At 39.6% G+C, this 20081-nt stretch overlaps 1 protein-coding gene across 3 annotated transcripts in view; it reads right to left on the minus strand.

The window, feature by feature from the left end:
* ABCB11 (ATP binding cassette subfamily B member 11) overlaps positions 1-20081 on the minus strand; it is a 93312-nt gene that overhangs the window by 36088 nt on the left and 37143 nt on the right. For all 3 annotated transcript variants that reach the window (XM_084892289.1, XM_084892290.1, XM_084892291.1), the window contains 7 exons: positions 16631-16744; positions 12789-12899; positions 10258-10383; positions 8386-8589; positions 6492-6662; positions 5519-5720; positions 4499-4574 (listed from right to left, as the gene is read on the minus strand). In XM_084892289.1, coding sequence (XP_084748415.1) covers positions 4499-4574; positions 5519-5720; positions 6492-6662; positions 8386-8589; positions 10258-10383; positions 12789-12899; positions 16631-16744 — 1004 coding nt within the window. The remainder of the gene's footprint in view (positions 1-4498; positions 4575-5518; positions 5721-6491; positions 6663-8385; positions 8590-10257; positions 10384-12788; positions 12900-16630; positions 16745-20081) is intronic.

The raw sequence follows: 20081 nt of genomic DNA on the forward strand, positions 1-20081 counted from the left end.
ACATTATTATTTAGAAAATTAATTTCTTCATCCATTAAATTGTTCTTGAACCTAAAATCTATAATTAAAGAGAGACTTAGCCTTCAGAAAGACCTTAGGCAAGGAAATAAGATACAAATTAACATTCTACTTAGTCATCTGTTAGCAAAAAAATTAAAAATCTGTCAGCCTACCCAATGAGATATTTTTAACATTCTTCTCATTTAATTTATAAATCTTTCTCTGCAGAAGTTAATAGCTTCGTTCTGGGTATAGATTGTATTTCTGGATTTCTCATCCTAGTCACCAAAATCTAGACTTTGTGAGAACAAATGCTCAAATAGAAAAAGTTTGTATTAAAATGGTTATCTGGTCCTAATAATAGATTGTAAGTAGACTACTTAGAACAGGTGGAATTTGGTTCATCAAGTTATCGATTTATTCTTTTCTAAATTCAATAAAACTAGCGTTTCATGAGCGATATGTTCTCCAAAGGAAAAATAAAAAACTCTAAGCATAAACTTAATGAACTACCCTTTGAATATTAAAAATAAATAAATTTATGTTTGTGCGACTTGAAGTTGTTGCCTGAATGTTTTGTTTTAAGCTCTTAAGCCATTTTTCAATAAATGATTAGCTAGTTATCTTGTATGAGCAAGTCCTGAATTAAATGAGCTAGAAATGTAAGAAAATGTTAGAGAAATATGGTGTCAGTTCATTGCCTACTGTAGTATCCTAACTTTAGGAAAAGAATCTTTAATAAAATTTTCATTAATATGGACAATGTTCCTGAGCAGAATTCTTCTTAATTCACAGTCTTTTAATATTTAAAAAAATTATTTTATTAAAACTATTAAACCAGAATGAAAGCCTAAATTTACAGTTTTGCTAATAGCATACCACAACAAATGTTTGTTTTGAGAATGAATACCCATATATTTATCCATATAAAAATAAATACCTAAAAATAAAAATAAATAAATACATAGCTGATGTTTGGGGAAATTATCTTTAAACATTAGAAAACTAGTGACCTGGTGCATGAAATTCATGCACATTAAAAGGGAATTAATTAGAGGAATATTTTAATATTGCTATTTTCCCTTTCTCCATAATAGAACTGTCAGAGATGAAAGAAAATTAGTAAAATGTATATGAAAATAATATATACATTTATTAATAAATAAACAATCACAACATGATATAACAACAACAAAAAATGTTGTAAAAACAACACTGATGCAAACAATCATTTGTGAAAAAGCCAGGAGGCTCCCTCCTCCCTCTTGTAAGGGTCCGGGGTGTAGAGGAATGGGATTCCTGGCTGGCAGGCTATTGACAGCAAGCTGTCCAATGGCTGATTCTACGAAGAATGGGGCTCCCCTTTGTCAAGGTCCAGTTTAAAGGCTGGCCACGCCCCTGAATGCGAGAGACCCAGAGTTCTGCCATGCCCCAGCCGAGGCTCAGAACTTCTTCCCACAGCTGCCACACCCCACCTCCCTCCCACCACCAGCCTGCTGTTCGACTGAACAGTCATTTAGGCCATGATGGCCCATGGCTTTTTACATATTAGGACTAGAGGCCCGGTGCATGAAATTAGTACATGGTGATCCTCAGCCCAGCCTCCACCCTCTCCAATTTGGGACCCCTCAAGGGATGACTGACTGACTGCCCATTGTGAGAGAGACAGTCAGATAGCCCTCTCACAATCCAGGACTGCTGGCTCCCAACTGCTTGCCTGCCTGATTGCCTATAACCATTCTGCCTGCCAGCCTGACCACCCCCTAACCACTCCCCTGCCAGTCTGATCGATGCCTAACTGCTTCCCTGCTGGCCCAATTCCCCCTAACTGCTCTTCCCTGCTGGCCCCCGTCACCCCTAACTATCCTCCCTTGCCAGCCTGGCTGACCCTAGCTGCCCTCCTCTGCCAGCCTGGTCACCCCTAACTGCCCTCTCTTGCAGGCCTGGTCCCTCCCAACTGCCCTCCCCTGTTGGCCATCTTGTGGTGGCCATTTTGTGTCCACATGGGGCAGCCATCTTGTGTGTTGGAGTGATGGTCAATTTGCATATTACCTCTTTATTATATAGAATGCAGTTCTTATTTCATCTAATTAAAGCATGTTTGAGAGATGTGGTAGAGGGGGATCCAAGATGGCTGCGCCCAGGTGAACACCTAGCCGCAGCTGCACACAACAATTTCAATAAAATACAACTAAAATATAAAATGGACATTGCCCAGAACTACAGGTAGGTTGACTGACTGGAAATTCTACAGCGAGAAGCAAGGAGAAAGCAAGAAGGAGGGGCCGAGGAGCTGGAAAAGCCCAAGGTACGGAGACCGGCGCGCGGAGAGGACGGAGCCAGAGAGGAGGGGGAGGCGGAGTGCCTGGCGGGCATTCCCTAGCAGAAAGGAGATAAAACTCCGGCTGTGCTGGGCCCCCGACTGCTCTGAACCCCAGTTCTAGGCCAGACCCCGGGGACCCAGGCTCATCCATAGGGAGCTGGGCTGTAAGGCAGAACCCCGGGGGAGCGGAGAAAGGAGGTCCCGGAGGTGCGCACACTGTGCGCAGAGAAGGTACGGTCGGCTGTGCCTCGGGGTTGCCCTGACGGGAAGGAGACTGGGGCTCCAGACTGCTCTGAACGCCACCTCCAACTCCACTTCCAACTGAACTGAACCCCAATACCGGGCTCATTGTGGGAGAGCATAGACTGTTTGGCAGCAGGCGAAAATCGAGGGCACCTTTCTCTCAGAGGTGCTGGCAGCGAGCACTGAAGGACCCGCATAGGGCGGGGCTGACGGAAGCCAAAGCTGCAGGCTCCACCCTGTAACTGCGAAATGCGACAACAAAATAGATCACAAACGAAAGAAATGGAGGACAAAAAGCGTCTGGATATAGAGTTCAAATCTACGCTTATAAGGTTTTTCAAGAATTTCCTTGAAAGGATGGATAAGACCTATGAGGATATGAAAAGAGATCAACTAGAATTAATAAGGAGTCATCAAGAAATGATAAGGGATCAACAAGAAATAAAGAATACATTGTCTGAAATAAAAAATATTATACAGAGTCCTAAAAACAGAATGGAAGATCGCAAGAATCAAGTCAAAGATTTGGAACATAAAGAGCCAGAAGACACTCCTCCACAGAAGCTAGAAGGCAAGAGAATCCAGAAAATTGAAGATAATGTAAGAAACCTCTGGGACAACTTCAAGCGAACCAACATCAGAATTATGAGGGTCCCAGAAGATGAGAGAGAGCAAGATATGGAAAACATACTGAAAGAAATAGTGACAGAAAACTTCCCACACCTGGTGAAAGAATTAGACTTACAAGTCCAGGAAGCACACAGAACTCCAAACAAAAGGAATCCAAAGAGGACCACACCAAGACACATCATAATTAAAATTCCAAGAGCAAAAGACAAAGAGAGAATATTAAAAGAAGCAAGAGCAAAGAAGGTAGTTACCTATAAAGGAGCACCTATACGATTGTCAGCTGACTTCTCAACAGAAACCATGCAGGCCAGAAGGGAATGGCAAGAAATATTCAAGGTGATGAATAGTAAGAACCTACAGCCAAAGATAATCTATCCAGCAAAGCTATCACTCAGAATCGAAGGTCAGATAAAGAGCTTCACTAATAAAAAAAAGCTAAAGGAATTCATCAAAACCAAACCAGAATTATATGAATTGCTGAAGGGGGTTCTTTCAGAAGAGAAAGTAAACAAAGAAAAAAATTATGAACAACAAATACGTAACTATCTACAAGTGAATCTAAAAACCAAGGAAATTAAAAAAAAAAATCTGATGAACAATAGTAACTGTTGAATATAATAGAATCAGAGGTATGGAAGGGGAGTGAACTGATGATTCTTGGGGAAAAGGGGAGAGGGGGGCGTGGGAAGAGACTGAACATAAACTGTGCACCTATGGATGAGGACAATGGGGAGTGGGGAAAGGGCAGAGGGTGGGGTGGGATCCTGGTGGAGGAGAGCAATGGTGGGGGGGGGGGGAAGGAACATTTGTAATAATATGAACAATAAAAACTTATTTAAAAAAGAAAAAAATAATAATTAAAGCATGTTTGACTTTAGAGGGTTACTCTGAAAGAAATATTTGAATTCAATTGCAACTCAGAAGAGCTAAAGAAATGAATCTGACCTCCAGGTAAGGTGGCAATTCATTCCACAGTTAGCTTTGATATGAAGACTCAATACAGATATTTTCTAAAACAACCACGTTTCTAAGTTTAATAAACAACATTTTAACTATAGAGCATCTCTATCATGACCCTAACCATAATAAGATGAGAAGCTAAAGTTAAACAAAAACTCACCATTAATTAGAAACTGGACTGTCACTATAGCAACCAAGAATTTATTTGCAAGAATGACAAGACTTGGGCCTGAGCTTAGCGTTCTCCTGGTAGTAACCAAAATGTTGCCTAAGGGTCGTAGCTGAAGAAGCCTCCTAAGAATATTTGAAAACCTTAAAATCTACCCCATGGCTCGAACTTACCTTAAACTAGCCCGGTAGCTCCCTCTGCTAAAAGACTGTTTGCTCTCAAGTAAAGCATCTTCAGTATCATCTTTTCCTATTTCAACACAGCATGAGGGATTCCTTAGTGTATGCAATAAACAGAACCATGTCAAAATAAAATTACTTACTATGCTTGCCTAGCACATAATTACCATGTCTGATGCTAAAACAGACATTAACTATTACTTTATTGCAATAAGTAAAATAGCCCTTGTCCAGCACATCCGAACAAAAAATTTCAAAATACTTAGCAAGATTGAATCTTTCAAACCACATATGTATAATAACCTGTGTTATCACCACAGAAACAAATATCTTATTGCATAAATCATAAAAAATCTTAAGGGAAGCCCACTAGAAGTAGGGGCAAAAAAGATAGACTCACCAAATTAATATATATATATTTTTTCCAGAATAAATCACACATGTTATATGTATATAGTTATATTTATTATATACAGTTACAGACCATACAATTATACCCAGTGGAGTTCAAAAATTGATATCTTTCATGGTAGAGCAAGTATGGAGTGGTTGATTACTGTAGGTTGAGATAAACCACCAAAACTGAAAATTTAGATTGAAAAAAAGGTGTGCTAGAATCTGAAGTATCTATTTACACTAGTGAAAATAAGCACAAAACATTTTGGTTATTGATTCATTCACTTAACTAACAAGAATAGAGCTCCTACTGTGTGCAGTACACTATAGGGAGTCTCTCTTATTTGCAAAGTGTGTGTGGGGGGGTGGGAGGAGGGGATAGGGCAAGAGGGAGGGATGAAGTTGAATGTTCTTCAACAGAACACTTGGGCTCTATGACTTGATCAAATAACGGAACCTCCTAAGTGCCTGTCCTTTCCTTTATAATTTATATAATGCCTTCAAGGGCTTTTGGGAGAACAAATAAGACACTGTACATTAAAATGCATAGAAAAACATAAAGTGTTAATACATTAACTATTTAATACAACATATAAGCATAATTAAAAAGGCCCTTACCCTTTATGCTCTCTTCATTAAGGGCTTGATCTCCTTGACTTTGCAAAGTCACTAGAGTGAAGTAAACTCCTTTTCTTTCTAACAATTCCTCATGTGTGCCTCTTTCCACTGCTGCACCATGTTCAAAACCAATAATGACATCTGCAGCTCTAACTGTGGATAGGCGATGAGCGACTGAAATGATGGTATGCCCATGCTGAATCTGTAACAATGCATAGTGCACCATTAAATGAGACTGCGAGACAGAGCTGGCATCAACCTTTGGTTCATCTCTGAATCCACAAGTCAGAGCCTCAGTCCCTGGGAGAATCCTTAAACAGGCTGTGCAGACATTGAAACAGCAGCACACTTTCTCACATTGTTGGTCCAGTTGTTGCTATTACTCAATAGCTAAAAACAAAAAAGGAAAATTTAAAACTCACAGATTTTGCCCTAGTCAGTTTGGCTCAGTGCATAGAACACTGGCCTGCAGACCGAAGGTTCCCGGATTCGATTCTGGTTAAGGGCACATACCTCAGTTGCAGGATTCTCCCTGGCTTCCACCCTGCTCAGGATGAGGCAGGAGGCAACTAATCGTTGTGTTTCTCTCACATCGATATTTCTCTCTGTCTTTCCCTCTCTCTTTAAAAAATCGATGTTGGAATATCCTCGGGTGAGGATTAAAAAAGAAATAAAATAAAACTCACAGATTTTCAGTTAGACCTAACAAGATTTTAACTTTTACTTGTGCAACTTCTGGAAGCAAATCATAACTGTCTTCTGTTCAATGATGAGGAACATTGGAGTCGGCCACTGTTTTCCTCTCTCTCTCTCTCTCTCTCTCTCTCTCTCTCTCTCTCTCTCTCTCTCTTTCTCCCTCCCTCCCTCCCTCTCTCTTTCTCTCTCTCCCTCCCTCCCCTGCCTCAATAAGCAGCCTTTCCTACAACAGCACAAACATTTCCACATGTAAAATGAACTCAGACTTTCAACAAACCTTACTCAGTGCCTCTTGCACCTTGGCTTCGCTCTCATTGTCCAGTGCTGAGGTGGCCATGTCCAAAAGCAGGATTTTCGGGTTTCGAACCAGGGCTCTGGCAATGGCTACTCTTTGTTTCTGGCCGCCACTCATCTGGCCTCCTCCTTCTCCAACAAGAGTGTCAAATTTCTAGGAAGAAAGTGAGCCCAGAAACAAATAGGAGGAATTTGAAGACTAATCCATCATGAGGTCCTTTCTAGCTTCCTCCTCAAGCATGAATTTTCATAGGTCTTTTACTGAAATACCCTTTCCTGCAAAAGGTCTCAATATTTGTGTTTAAGATAAAGAAATCGATTTCATCTCTTATTCCCAGGTTCACTGGCTGTATAAATGTTTCTGTTTAGCTCGACTTCAAATAAAATGTTTCCACCAAGCTAAAAGTTGAGATCCTAAAAATCCATTTTAGTGGATGAGAGCACTTATCAGGTCTCATCTCTTTTCTCTAGCTGCACAACACAGAAAAACACAATGCTAAAGCTGTCTTTCTATTGTGAAATACCAAACCACCTTTATGGTCATCACCATCGACAGCAAACAGTTGCCAAGTATCTTGCATGTCTAGCATTATATTGGAACCTCACAACAGGTCAGACTCTTATCTTGCATATTTTTTAAAAATATATTTTATTCATTTTTTACAGAGAGGAAGGGAGAGAGATAGAGTTAGAAACATGGATGAGAGAGAGTCATCCATCAGCTGCCTCTTGCACACCTCTTACAGACAGAATGTGGGGGCAGCCATTTGATATGCTCACAACCAAGGTACATGCCCTTGACCGGAATTGAACCCAGGACCCTTGAGTCCGCAGGCCGACGCTCTATCCACTGAGCCAAACTGGTTTCGGCTTATCTTACATAATATTAACCAATGTGAGTTGAGCATCCGCCATGTATAAAGAAAGCACAGAGCTGAGCTTTATACATATCATCTCATTTAGTCCTCACAGATGTCCCAATAGGTACTACTATTCCCCTCAATTGATAAGGCAATGCTGAGGAGCAAGGGGGTAAGGTAACTTCTCCAAGTTTATAAAGCTGGCAAGTGGAGAGAAGCTGGGGCCTGTATGGAGGAAGTCTGATGCCAGAGTTTTATGCTCTTTCATCATTAAGTTATATTACCATTACATGGTTGTAATCCTATTCACACAGAAAATTTAGAAGGTGGGCTAGATATTGCTCTAGAGTACTGATTCTGAAGCCAGACCAGTGAGTATGAACCTTGTCTCTCCTGCCTTGAGCAAGTTATTTGACCTCTCAGAGGGCTAACTGAACTAATAGGTTAAAGTGCTTAGAAGAATGCCTGATTTGTAGTAAGCACTATACTAGCATATGTTTTAGTGAATAGCACTGCTTCTTTGACTTAGCTAACCATTAGCAGCAAGCAAAATTCATATAATAATATGGAATTGTTTTTGTTGTCATTGTTGCTGAAAATGAAGAAAAAGGAAGAATTTTGGAATGTGTTAGATACAGTGCTGAGGACACATGTTAGCCACCTAAGTTCAAGAGAATTAAACAACAAGGGGAGAATCAAAAGAGCATTGTGCAAGTTATTGCCACACAACAAATTTATCATCTCTTTGACAAATGCTTAGTAGATAGAATAAAGAAATTGTATCTATGTCAAAGGGAGCTTTTAAATGAACGTTCCCCAGCTTAGTAGATTTTTAGTAGGTTCACAACATGGTTTCAAACAAAGGGGAAAACTCATGATACTTTTCCGGCCTGACCCAAAAACATGACATTAAGAATTTAATGATTTAGGATTCAAATGAAAATAAATACATCTCCTAGGACTTTTTTCCCTTCTACCATTCATGGGTTTCCTTCTGGAATGAGAGGCGAAGGGTACCTGTGGCAGCCCCATGATGAAGTTATAGGCATTGGCTTCCTTGGCAGCTCGGACTATATCTTCCATCGTCGCCCCCTCTCTGCCATAGCGAATATTCTCTGCAATGGTGGTGGAGAACAGAACAGGCTCTTGCTCCACAATTCCAATCTGAGCTCTAAGCCACTGAATGTTAAGAGAGCGAATGTCATGGCCATCCAAAGTCACCTAGAGAACATGAGCACAACATCACATCTCTCAGAACCCTTCAGGGTCTGGATCGTAATACTATGTGGTACTTAACCCATGGGGAGAGAAAGTAGAGACCAACAAGATGGTAACGGAAACAATTCCTCTTATAATATGGTTGCTTATATAAGAATGACAGTATACTAGTATAATTGAAATCAAATATAGCTATAAGACAATTCATTGTAGAAACATAAATGATATAAAGATCACCTAATTTAACATGATTGGCAAAGGGTTTTACTTCCTCAATAAAGGGTACAGTCACATGTGTGTCTCTCTCTCTCCCTTCTACTAACTCTTAAAAAAAAAAAATCAATAGAAAAATATCCTTAGGTGAGGATTAACAACAACAAAAATGAGTACAGTCAGTTATTCTTTGAATAACATACTTTGAATATATTACTATATTTTTTTAAATATATATTTTTATTGATTCCTGAGAGGAAGAGATAGAAACATCAATGACGAGAGAATCATTGGTCAGCTAACTCCTATACGCCCCCCTCTGAGGACCAAGCCCCCAACCTCAGCATGTGCTCTACTGGGACTTGAACTGTGACCTCCTGGTTCATAGGTCAATGGCCAACAACTGAGCCACTGTGGCTAGGCACTATGTTTTGACTTGTGACCTAAAATGGACTTCAAAAGATGCAATGAAAATAAGCAATGATCCCTATCTTGTATATATGCTTTATAATAAAGCTTACTTTCTAGCTAGATTCACTAAAATAATACTTTGCTAATTCAACAGCAAATTGAAACTGTGAGTGGGATGAGAAAATTAAAATTACTATTAGCAAAAATATTAAAATATTACATCAAAGAACCATGATTTTAACATATTTAGAGTATAGTTATGCTGGTATGAGGCCAAGAATATACAATCAAAAAATGACATGTGTGTGACATAGGAAAATTCTGGTTTGTTTGCCATGTTAGTGTAATAGTACATGCACTATAGAGAATTCATTGCATTCGAGTATTTAATATGTACTCAAACGATTCTATCTTGATAAGAATGATTTAGAGAGTGAAAAGCCCTCGGTACTTAACAGACCTGGGTTCAAATCAGGTGGGTGCAATGCTCAATCTCTCTGACTCTTCTTCCTCATTTGTAAAATGATATTTACCTTTGATAATCATTGTGAAAATAAGTAATCATTTTTATAAAGTATTTTAATTATAATATGTAATAAATAAATGGAAACTATCATATTTATTTTCTTACTTTCAGCTTATGTTTATAATCAAATAAACACAAGGAAAAAAAGACTAAGTAGTTTGTGAATTTATATAATTTTTTTAAAACCTAACTTCTCAAAGCTGTAATAAATAACTGTTCTCTGTTAATTTGAAGAGCTTCAGGAGGACTATAATAATTTTGTTATTATACAAAGAAATAAATGAAAATTTCAGTTCACTGAGGAGGCAGCCACTTGGAATGTATCCATCAGAGAATGGACTGGTTGTTCAGTGAACATGGTCATACAGGGAATTAGTGCAGCCACAGCAGTCAAAATCAGTAAGTCAACCTCGCATGTGTCAGGATGGTCTCAGTGTATGCTAAGCCTTTGGGCTTGATTAAGTTATCACCACTTGCACTTTCCCATCCCCTGTAGTGAGAAGTTTCTGGAAGACACACACCATGCCTTTACTGGGGTCGTAGAATCGTTGGATGAGCTGCAGGGCTGTGCTCTTCCCAGCTCCGCTGGATCCTACCACAGCCGTCATTTCCCCTGGTTTGATGACCATGCTGAGGTTATTTAAAATCTGCAGAGAAAAGAAAAGAACAATGTTAGCAGCTAGGCTGCAAGTTAGGATGTTTTGTGAGGATATTGTGTTTGTTTAATTATATCCTGCATCCATGAGTAAGCAGCAAATTAGTAAACAGTGCCTAGGATGAAGTTTTAACATTTAGCACATTACTTATTATTTAGCTGAAAGCCATGGCCAACAAATAAAATGATGTGTGGTAACACTTGAAGTTGAAGTAAATCAACCACGTCCACTTTTAAATGTTCCGGAATCTCATTTAAAACATCCTGACATACTAGGATACCTCAAGAGGACGGTTCCAATTAGTTAAGGGAAGAAAGCCATTAAGTTAGAAAAATAATACAAATTTACTAATCACATATTAATAAGCCAGTTTTCAAAGTTTAAGCTGTCATACACTTGTATTGTGTGTGAGCATATTATTTGAATGAATAACTGTGTCTAGCAGACGTTTGTGGTATATTTGCTAGATACAAAACTCTGTTCAAAGTAGAGGTTGAATGCAGGTAAGCCTAGAAAGAAAAGAAAAAGAAAGCTAAGTGATAACCATATGTGTTGGATATTTTCACTAATTCAGTGATGATTTTTGTACTTATTATGTAGAGGTGGCTTGGGGTTCTCTATGTTTCAAAATCTCAAGAATCTTTCATTCCACACTATAGGGTCAGGCTTACAAATTTTTACTTACTGGAGTGAGTATGCTCCTTTTTTTAATTTTTATTATCACTATAGTCTCAGTACATCATGGCATCCAGCAAGGCTAAATACACCCTTGTGATATGGATGAAGAATATTTACAGGTCTAAATAAGAATATTTTCTTAAAACAAACTCTGGGCATTGGAAATAGCAGATAAAACAAATGAAATAACTGTTTCACTTCAACTGATATTTGTTGAACAGCTATTATGAGCTGGTTCTGAACAAATATTAAAAAGGAAGTATTGAGTCATCCCTTCAAAGATTATTATTGAATGAACACCACCTTGTGGTTTATATTTCACAAGTACTTTTATATTTGTTATGACAGTTAATGTTTACATATATATTAATATATAACATTAATAAAAAATTTACTTCATAAAATAATCATAATAAATGTACTTATACTTTATATATACATACCATAGGCCCAGTGCACAAAATTTGTGTATTAGGGGGGAGGGTCCCTCAGCCCAGCCTGCACCTTCTCCAATCTGGGACTCCTCAGCAAATGTCCAACTACCAGTTTAGACCCAATGCTTTGGATTGAGGCCTAAACTGGCAGTTGGACCTCCCTCTCACAATCCGGGACTGCTGCTTCCTAACCACTCACCTGCCTGCCTGCCTGATTGCCCCTAACCACTTCTGCCTGCCAGCCTGATCACCCCCTACCCGCTCCCCTGCCAGCCTGATTGTCCCCAACTGCTCTCCCCTGCAGGCTTGGTCACCCTCAACTGTCCTCCCCTGCTGGCCATCTTGTGATGATGTGGGGGCAGCCATATTGTGGTGGCCATCTTGTGATGATGTGGGGGTGGCCATCTTGTGATGATGTGGGGTGGCCATCTTTGTGTTGTGCGGGTGTGAGGGTCAATTTGCATATTACCTCTTTATCATATAGTATAATGAAAGTATATATGCATATATGTTTGTGTTTATCTGCGTTATAGATATGCATTATCAAAATTAATTTCATGGGATTTAGTACTATGGGGATAACAGAAATATTATTAAGAAAAGGTGGCTAGAGGTACTCTGTTAAAATTAGAAATAATTCTCATTTCAAAGCCAATTCACTCAGGGGGAGTAGATCCTAATTTTCCTGTAGAGTAAATTGCCTTTAAAGATATTTGTTCAATATGTACAGGAAAACCAAATTTTCTTCACTATGGGTGACTATGAGCATATCGCAAGTTTACCTTTGCACCAAAGATGAAATTACATATTGGCCCTGATGAAATTACAGATAGGAAGTAAAAAACTGCAAAGACAGCAGCTTTCCTTTGCCACTTCATATCCTGCCCCCTCTGAGTGTTCTGCCTTCTGCACTCTCTAAGGAGGTGGTTTGACATAATTGTACTTCTTAATTGTTCTGATTGCCTTGCATTTTATTGAACTCATGGTTACAATGACAGGGCCTGACACACTCATTTCAACAGAGTCATAAAGGTGACTTAACCAGAAAGTGCTGCCAGACTGTGTTCTTACCAAAGGGGTTTGCACAGTACTGTCATCATGACGGAATGTGATTTGGTGCCTGAGAAATAATACGACACCCAAGGACACTTCCAGAGAAACATGCTTCTAGTCCATGTTCCTAGAAACTGAATCATGCTTCAGAAAAACAAACAATTCATGGCTCTGGAAATGAATCATCAGAAATAAAATGCTGTTGTTCCCAAAGAAAAGATTGGCACTTACCTTCACCTCTGGTCTGGAAGGATAGTGGAAGGTCACATTGTGGAATTGAATTTCACCTTTAATTCGATCCAACTTGTAACCATCTTCTGACATGCAGTCAATAACAGGTTTCTGGAAGAGAATGTAAAAGGTATAAAGCAACAACATGTATTAGATGCATTTACTGTCCATCCCAGTTTGAATCTACTCATAAAAGAGAATAACAACCAGATAAGACATTGCAGAGATATGCTAAATATAAGTTTCTTCCACATTAAATAATTATTAATAATAATAATTAGCATTTACGGAGATATTATATTATAATATATTAATGGTATTATGCTATGTTACTATATAGTATATTAGTATATAATATGTTATATGTATTGTTATATATTAATATACATATACATTTATCTGTATTATATTATATATGTTAACATCGTATCTAATAAAAGAGAAACATGCAAATTGATGGTACCTCTGCTACACCCACAAGCCTCGCCCACCAGCTAATCAGGAGCAAGTATGCAAATTAACCTAACCAAGATGGTGGCGGCCACAGAGCTGGAGCAAGGAGGAGGCCTGGGGTGCCCCTGGCAATGGAGGAAGCCAAGCTTCCTGTCTGCCCTGGCCGGCCCTTGCCTCTGCTCAAGGCTACAAAGTTTCAATTATAGAAGATAAATAAATCACAGATACCTGCTTCCAGCTGGCACAGGCCTCTGCTCAAGGAGGCTCTGGGGGGGAAAAAAAAAGGAGGGGCTGGGAGCTTGGGTCACCTGGGGCATGGCCAGCTTGCAAACAGCCATCAGTCCCTCACCCAGGCTAGTCACACCCCCATGGGGTGAGGGTCCACACTGGGGGGCTTGGCCAGACTTCAAACAGTCATCAGTCCCTCACCCAGGCTGGCCAGGTACCCCAATGGGACCCCCACCCTGATCCGGGACACCCTTCAGGGCAAATCAGCTGGCCCCCACTCATGCACCAGGTCTCTATACTAATAAAAGGGTAATATGCTAATTAGACTGGGAGACCTTCTGGACTCTTCTGGACAAAGCCATGGTGGCAGGGCCAAGGTTTGAGGTGGTTAGAGGCCAAGACGGGAGGGCAGTTGTGGATGATCAGGCCAGGATGGGATGGCAGTTGTGGGTGATCAGGCTGGTGGGAGGCAGGGCCGTTGGGGGTAAGCAGACCAGCAGGGGGGCAATTGGGGGTGAGCAGGCCATCCTGGGGGGTCAGTTGGAGGTGATCAGGACAGTGGGGGGAGGCACAGTTTGGAGTTAGCAGGCCAGCAGGGGGCAGTTGGGAGTGAACAGGCCAGTGGGGAGGGGAGGTGGGGGTGAGCACACTAGCACAGGGGGAAGTTGGGGGTGATCAGGCTGGTGGGGGGAGCATTTGGGGGCGAGCAGGCCAGCAGGCAGAGTGGTTAGGGACAATCAGGCAGGCAGGCAGGTGAACGGTTAGGAGCCAGCAATTCTGGATTGTGAGAGGGATGTCCGACTGCTGGTTTAGACCCGATCCCTGTAAAGCAGCAGTAGGATATCCTTTGAGGGGTCCCAGATTAGAGAGGGTTCAGGCTGGGCTGAGGAGTACCCCCCCTCATGCACAAATTTCATGCACTGGGCCATTAGTATATATAATATATAATATAATATAATCAGGACAGTGGGGGGGCATATATATATATATATATATATATATATATATGTAATATATATATATTATATGTATAATATAAATACCGTATTTTCCGGCGTATAAGACGACCCCCTAATTTTACAGTTAAAACATAGGTTTAGGCCTATATTCGCTGTATAAGACTACCCCCCACTTCCGAGGCAACACCAGTTCTTTTTTTAATAGACCGCCTCTCTGACTCTGGCCAATTTTCGGTTGACTTTTTTTCGTTTCAAAGGTCGTCTTATACACTGGAAAATACGGTAACTAATATATACTTAATTTTAATTTATATAAAATATTATGTCAATTAGTAAAAATTATATATCACATTAGTTAATTTATTATTTATTGGCATGTTACTATGGCATTATTATTTAACAACATATATAATATATAGCACTGATCTATATATTAAGATTACTATGTACAATTATATTATTAAGATACCATGGAAGACAACGCACTGTTTTAGTGTGCTTTTTTTCGTTTATGTAATTGTCACTATAACCTAACAAGACATTTTTTCACTTGAGGATGTTGAGAAATCTCAGAGGTTAAGTATCTTGCCTAAGGCCACACAACTGGCCAACCATTCTGGGGTCTAAGATTTGAGTAACTGAATGTCCTCAGGGGATGTCTCCAAACACTATCAACTTTCAGTTGATTTGCTGAATTTCACCTCTGCTGTTGTTAGTAGTGAGCCTAATCTAGAACTTAACCATTCCAGTTCCTCAGACAAGGTCCTCTCCTGCTACCAGGACATCCCCAGGTCAGCTTCTTACTCTTCCACACTAGAGAGAGAAATTCATCACCATATCTCTATTTGGGGCTATAGTGTAACCTACTTTCTTCTTGGGTCTTTAATGAAGATAATAAAATAATTTTCAAATGCCTTAATTTTTGACACAGTTTAAGGGGCTTTTTAGACTCATCATCTTACTTGAGCATATAACAACTCAAGCATGAGAATTTGGATCATTCAACAGGCCTATATGGTTTTCAATAATCTCTTCATATCCGAATACATAAAATCCCAAAGTATAAAACAGATGAAGTGATGAGAAATTTTCTCAGGAAGGTTATATGCCTCATAAGTAGCTATGATTTAGGGAATCCACAAAGCATTCTTGGATTTACTGGGCTTCTGACTTAGCCTAGGGCATTTTTTTCAGACGGAAAGAACATGTTGGCATTTTCCCCTTCTGTTCTTAGATTTTGACTTTCTACCTTAACCTCCAATGATTTAATAGATTAACCAGAAAAATCCTAGCCACACTATCATTGTCCTTTTCAAGCTGGTACAGACTTTCCGTCACATTTACAAAATAATCCAATCATGTGAACTTGGCCTTAAAGACCTGCATGATCTGGCCCCTTCCCATCCAGCTAGCCTCTGTCCCCTGCTCACTCAGTTTCACCACACTGGCCTTGTTTTAGCTTCTTGCATTCACCAAGCTATTTTCCAAACCGAAGGCCTTTCTTCCATGAATACCCTACCTGCTCTTACCTCCCACTCACCACCCCCCGTCTCCCTTGGCAGGGCCAACTCTCTTTCCTTTGGTTCTCAGCTCATATACCACCTCCTCAGAGATAATGCCATCATCATCACTTAATTTAAACACTCCTTCCCACCCCCAATCACTATCACATTGACTATTTAAAATCCTTCAGTGTACTATTTAATATTATTTTCTCTTTGAATATGCTTATTTCTTTTAAAAAATATTTTTATTCATTTCATAGAGGAAGGGAGATGTAGAAAGATAAGAACATAAATTATGAGAGAGAAGCATTGATCAGCTGCCTCCTGCACACCCTACACTGGGGATCAAGCCTGCAATCCAGGAATGTGCCCTGACTGAGATTTAAACAGTATTCTCCTGGTTCATAGGTCGATGCTCAACCACCTGAGCTATGCCAGCCCGATAAATGTGTTTACTTTTTTTATTGCCTGTTTCCCAGTTATGATATGAAAGCAGGTGCCTTATTGGTTCTGTTTCACTCTTGCAATCCCAATTCAGAACAGGGTCAGACTCATGACAGCACTTATTGAATATTGCTGAATTACGGGCATTCGATAGTTCCTGATAGTTTTCAACACTGAGGGTAAATTCCTTAGAAGTTCATTCCTCTTCCCACCCCCAACCTATGAATAGCCTTTACCTTTGGCCTTTACATACCTGGTCTATTGTCTCAAAAATGCTGGTGGCTGCTGCACGTCCAGTTGCAAAGGCTTCCAAACAAGAAGATGCATTGCCAAGATTTAAAGCTCCCACTATGACACTCAGGAAAATCTGAAATGAGAAGAGATAAACATGTTGTGTATGTGTTTTGGGGCTATTCAGGTGAATTCAGAGATTTTAAGCAAAACCAAGTGGATTAGAATAGTGATATGATAATTTGACTCATTATATAAATAGCCTTATTATGGTTTTCCTGGTCAAAGTGTCCCTGAAATAATAAAGACAATTTGATTAGCTTGATTGTCCTAGAACTTGGTACACACAATATAGATCTGCCACTACTATTACTGCTATATTACTCCTACTAGTATACTAGCTATTAGAATAACTACTACTACTACTATTGATATTATACTACTACTAGCAATAATAATGATGATGATGATAATAATAATAATAATTAATAATAAGGTTATGTTTCTATGTGCTTTATCCTATATTACTTCATTTAATCCTTAACAGAGGAGTGTGGAGGTCACCTAACTTCACATATGTCACAATATATATTAAGTGACAGAGTAGTATCTAAGCCCATTCATGACTGACTTTCTGTCTACCTCCCAGGTTCATCTGCTGGAGGTTGCATGCAGGTGGAGTGGCCAGGTTCTTGTGCAGAGCTGAAGACGCTCTCATTGATTCACCAATTCAACCATCTCATTACGTTAGGTAAAGGCAACCTGATCATGACCCAATAGCACTCTGTTTTTATCAGTTTATAAAGGAAGAGAAAATTCCTCACACTGGCCTCCAGGAGGAGCACAAGACTCCTTTTCTCCGCCCTTCCAACCAAAGATTGATTGCCCATCACTTAACTCAAATGGAGGACACCTCAATGGTCACCATCTATAAGGGACTACAGTTGTTTGTTGAGCTAAATATTGACTTTTGCATGAATGTAGTCTTTTTCGGATAATTATTTTCAGATGATCCTGGTCTGTGGTGATTACCATGAGCTGGATTCTGCCCAGAGTTCCTTTCTACTCTCTTCCTTATGGCTGGACCACGGGGCTTCTCAAAGGCTCCCAGCCATCTCCCTCCCTCTTCAGTCACCTCTCCTTTCCACTCAGGATTATGTGGGTCAGCCCCCTCTTGACTTCTCCCTGAATTCCCCACTCTATGTAGGGGGCAAACATTATCTCTTCATCTGTCCTTCTTGTTCCTTTTCCTTAATTATGGCAGGTAAGTCCTCCCATGGGCAGGTTACTTAATCTTTCAAGCCCCATTTTCTTTTTTTAATCTATAACACAGGGATAATGAGAGCATGTACATCATGCAATTGTTATGAGCATTAAATGAGATAATGCACTAAGGGTGGTTAATCTAGTTCAGCCATATAAATAATAATGATGATGATGAAAGAAGCATGATTTCACAGTTAGGAAGTGATAAGATGCACAAACAGAACAGTAATTGTGGTGTAGTTTGGGTTAAGACCACCATATTCCAAAGTCTTCCTATCCGAGCAAAGAAACCCTTCCATGTGTACAACTCAGGGGTCAATAAACATTGACTCCAAAGTGCCAGATGCTAATAGTTTAGGCATTTCAGGCCACATGGGCTCAGTGATTACTCAACTCTGCTATCTAGAACAAAAACAGCCACAGACAATATTACGGTAAGCAAATGGCTGCGGCTGTGTTCCAGTAGACCTTCATTTACAAAAACAGGCAGCAGGCTGGCGTTAGCTTGCAGGCCATAGTCTGCTAACCCCTGGTGGTCTAGACCAGTGTTTCCCAACCTTCTCTCATGATGAGAATCACCTGGTGGAGTTGTTAAAACACAGATTCCTGAATCCCAACTAAGAAGTGCTAAACTAGAATTTTTGGGAACATATAGGTAAAATTGTATACTTAACTAGTGCTCTAAGACAGATGTTATATACAGAGCACTAAGTTAGGTATGCAATTTTACCTATATGTTCTCAAAAATTCTAGTTTAGCACTTCTTAGTTGGGATTCAGGAATCTGTGTTTTAACAACTCCACCAGGTGATTCTCATCATGAGAGAAGGTTGGGAAACACTGTTCTAGACTGACTCACTAGGATACTAAACTGAGGTTTGTGCTTAAATCCTCACTCAGCTAGGCTTTGCAAGTATTACCTCAAATAAAGGTCTCTCTCGGGGTTCTTAGGAGAGCAGTGAGTGAGATAGGTCAGGGACATGCAACTAATACCTCACAAAGCTGGCTCACATCCCAATAGACCCTCATTGCTCACTCCAAATATCACTCTTTAGCCCTACGGACCAGTGTGGGGAAAGGGAGGGCTGGAAGGGCCACTGGGAAGCAATCTACCTGTGTGTGTGCTGTGCTGGAGAAAAGGGGATCTGTGACTACTTGGAAGACAGATCCACAGTCAGGACCACAGTGGTTAAGGGGTCAGGCCCCCAACACTTGAGTTCAAATCCGATTTTTTACACTGGGCACATATTTCTCAACCTCATGGCTCTATTTCATTTTTTAGTGGTAGTATAATAACATCAATTACAGAATAAAATTATATTACCTATGATCATTTTATTAAATACCTCACTCAATGCTTCACACCATGTATATAATTAATAATGTTATTTTCTATTACTGCTATTATTTTTTATTGTTGAGTCCTGAAACTTAAGAGGGACATAAAAGAGCAGCCTTCTTCACCATTCGGTTCCCTTACATTTTTTCCCCCTCATAGATCACAGAATATGATTTTTGTCTGGGTACAATTGATACTATTTACAATCATTTATGTGAACTCCTTACCATTTAAGCCCAATTACCATGCAGCCAATAATGATTTTGTGCATCACAAAATGCATTAAATTAACCTAATTGTTAATTAGTTTAGTGGATTAAAAAGCTCAACTCTTGCATACTCAGTCTTCACAGTTTGCTGCTCAAGCATGAGTGAAAGAGAAGGGGTGGAAAGAGAGGAGGGGTGGAAGAAGAAAGAGAGAGAACAAAAACAACCACAATCAATGCTTATTCTGTTAAAGGAGGTCTCCCACTTTCCCAAAGAAAATTTCTTAAGGTGTAAGAGGAGGCTTGCAGGAAGAGATTAGAAGTAAAAGGCAGGTTTATAATTGATGACTAATATAGGGAATATAGTCAATAATATTTTCATGAATATGTATGGTACCAGATGGGCAATGGAAATATCAGGGGAGCACTTTGTAAAGTTTTTGACTGTCTGATCATTATACTGTACACTTGAAACTAATACAAAATAATAATAAATGTATATTATAATTTTAAAATAAAATAGTTTAAAATTTTTACAAAACAAAGAAGTATTGATGACTAAAATGTTAGAGAGATGTAGTATGCATATCTGCATAAAGTAAGTAAGTACTTAAGAAATATTAACTGGGAGAATGAATTATCTACAGAAGGTAAGAATAGTCC

This window comes from Pipistrellus hanaki (genome assembly GCF_964339955.1).
Source record: "Pipistrellus hanaki genome assembly, chromosome: 8".
NCBI lineage: Eukaryota > Metazoa > Chordata > Mammalia > Chiroptera > Vespertilionidae > Pipistrellus > Pipistrellus hanaki.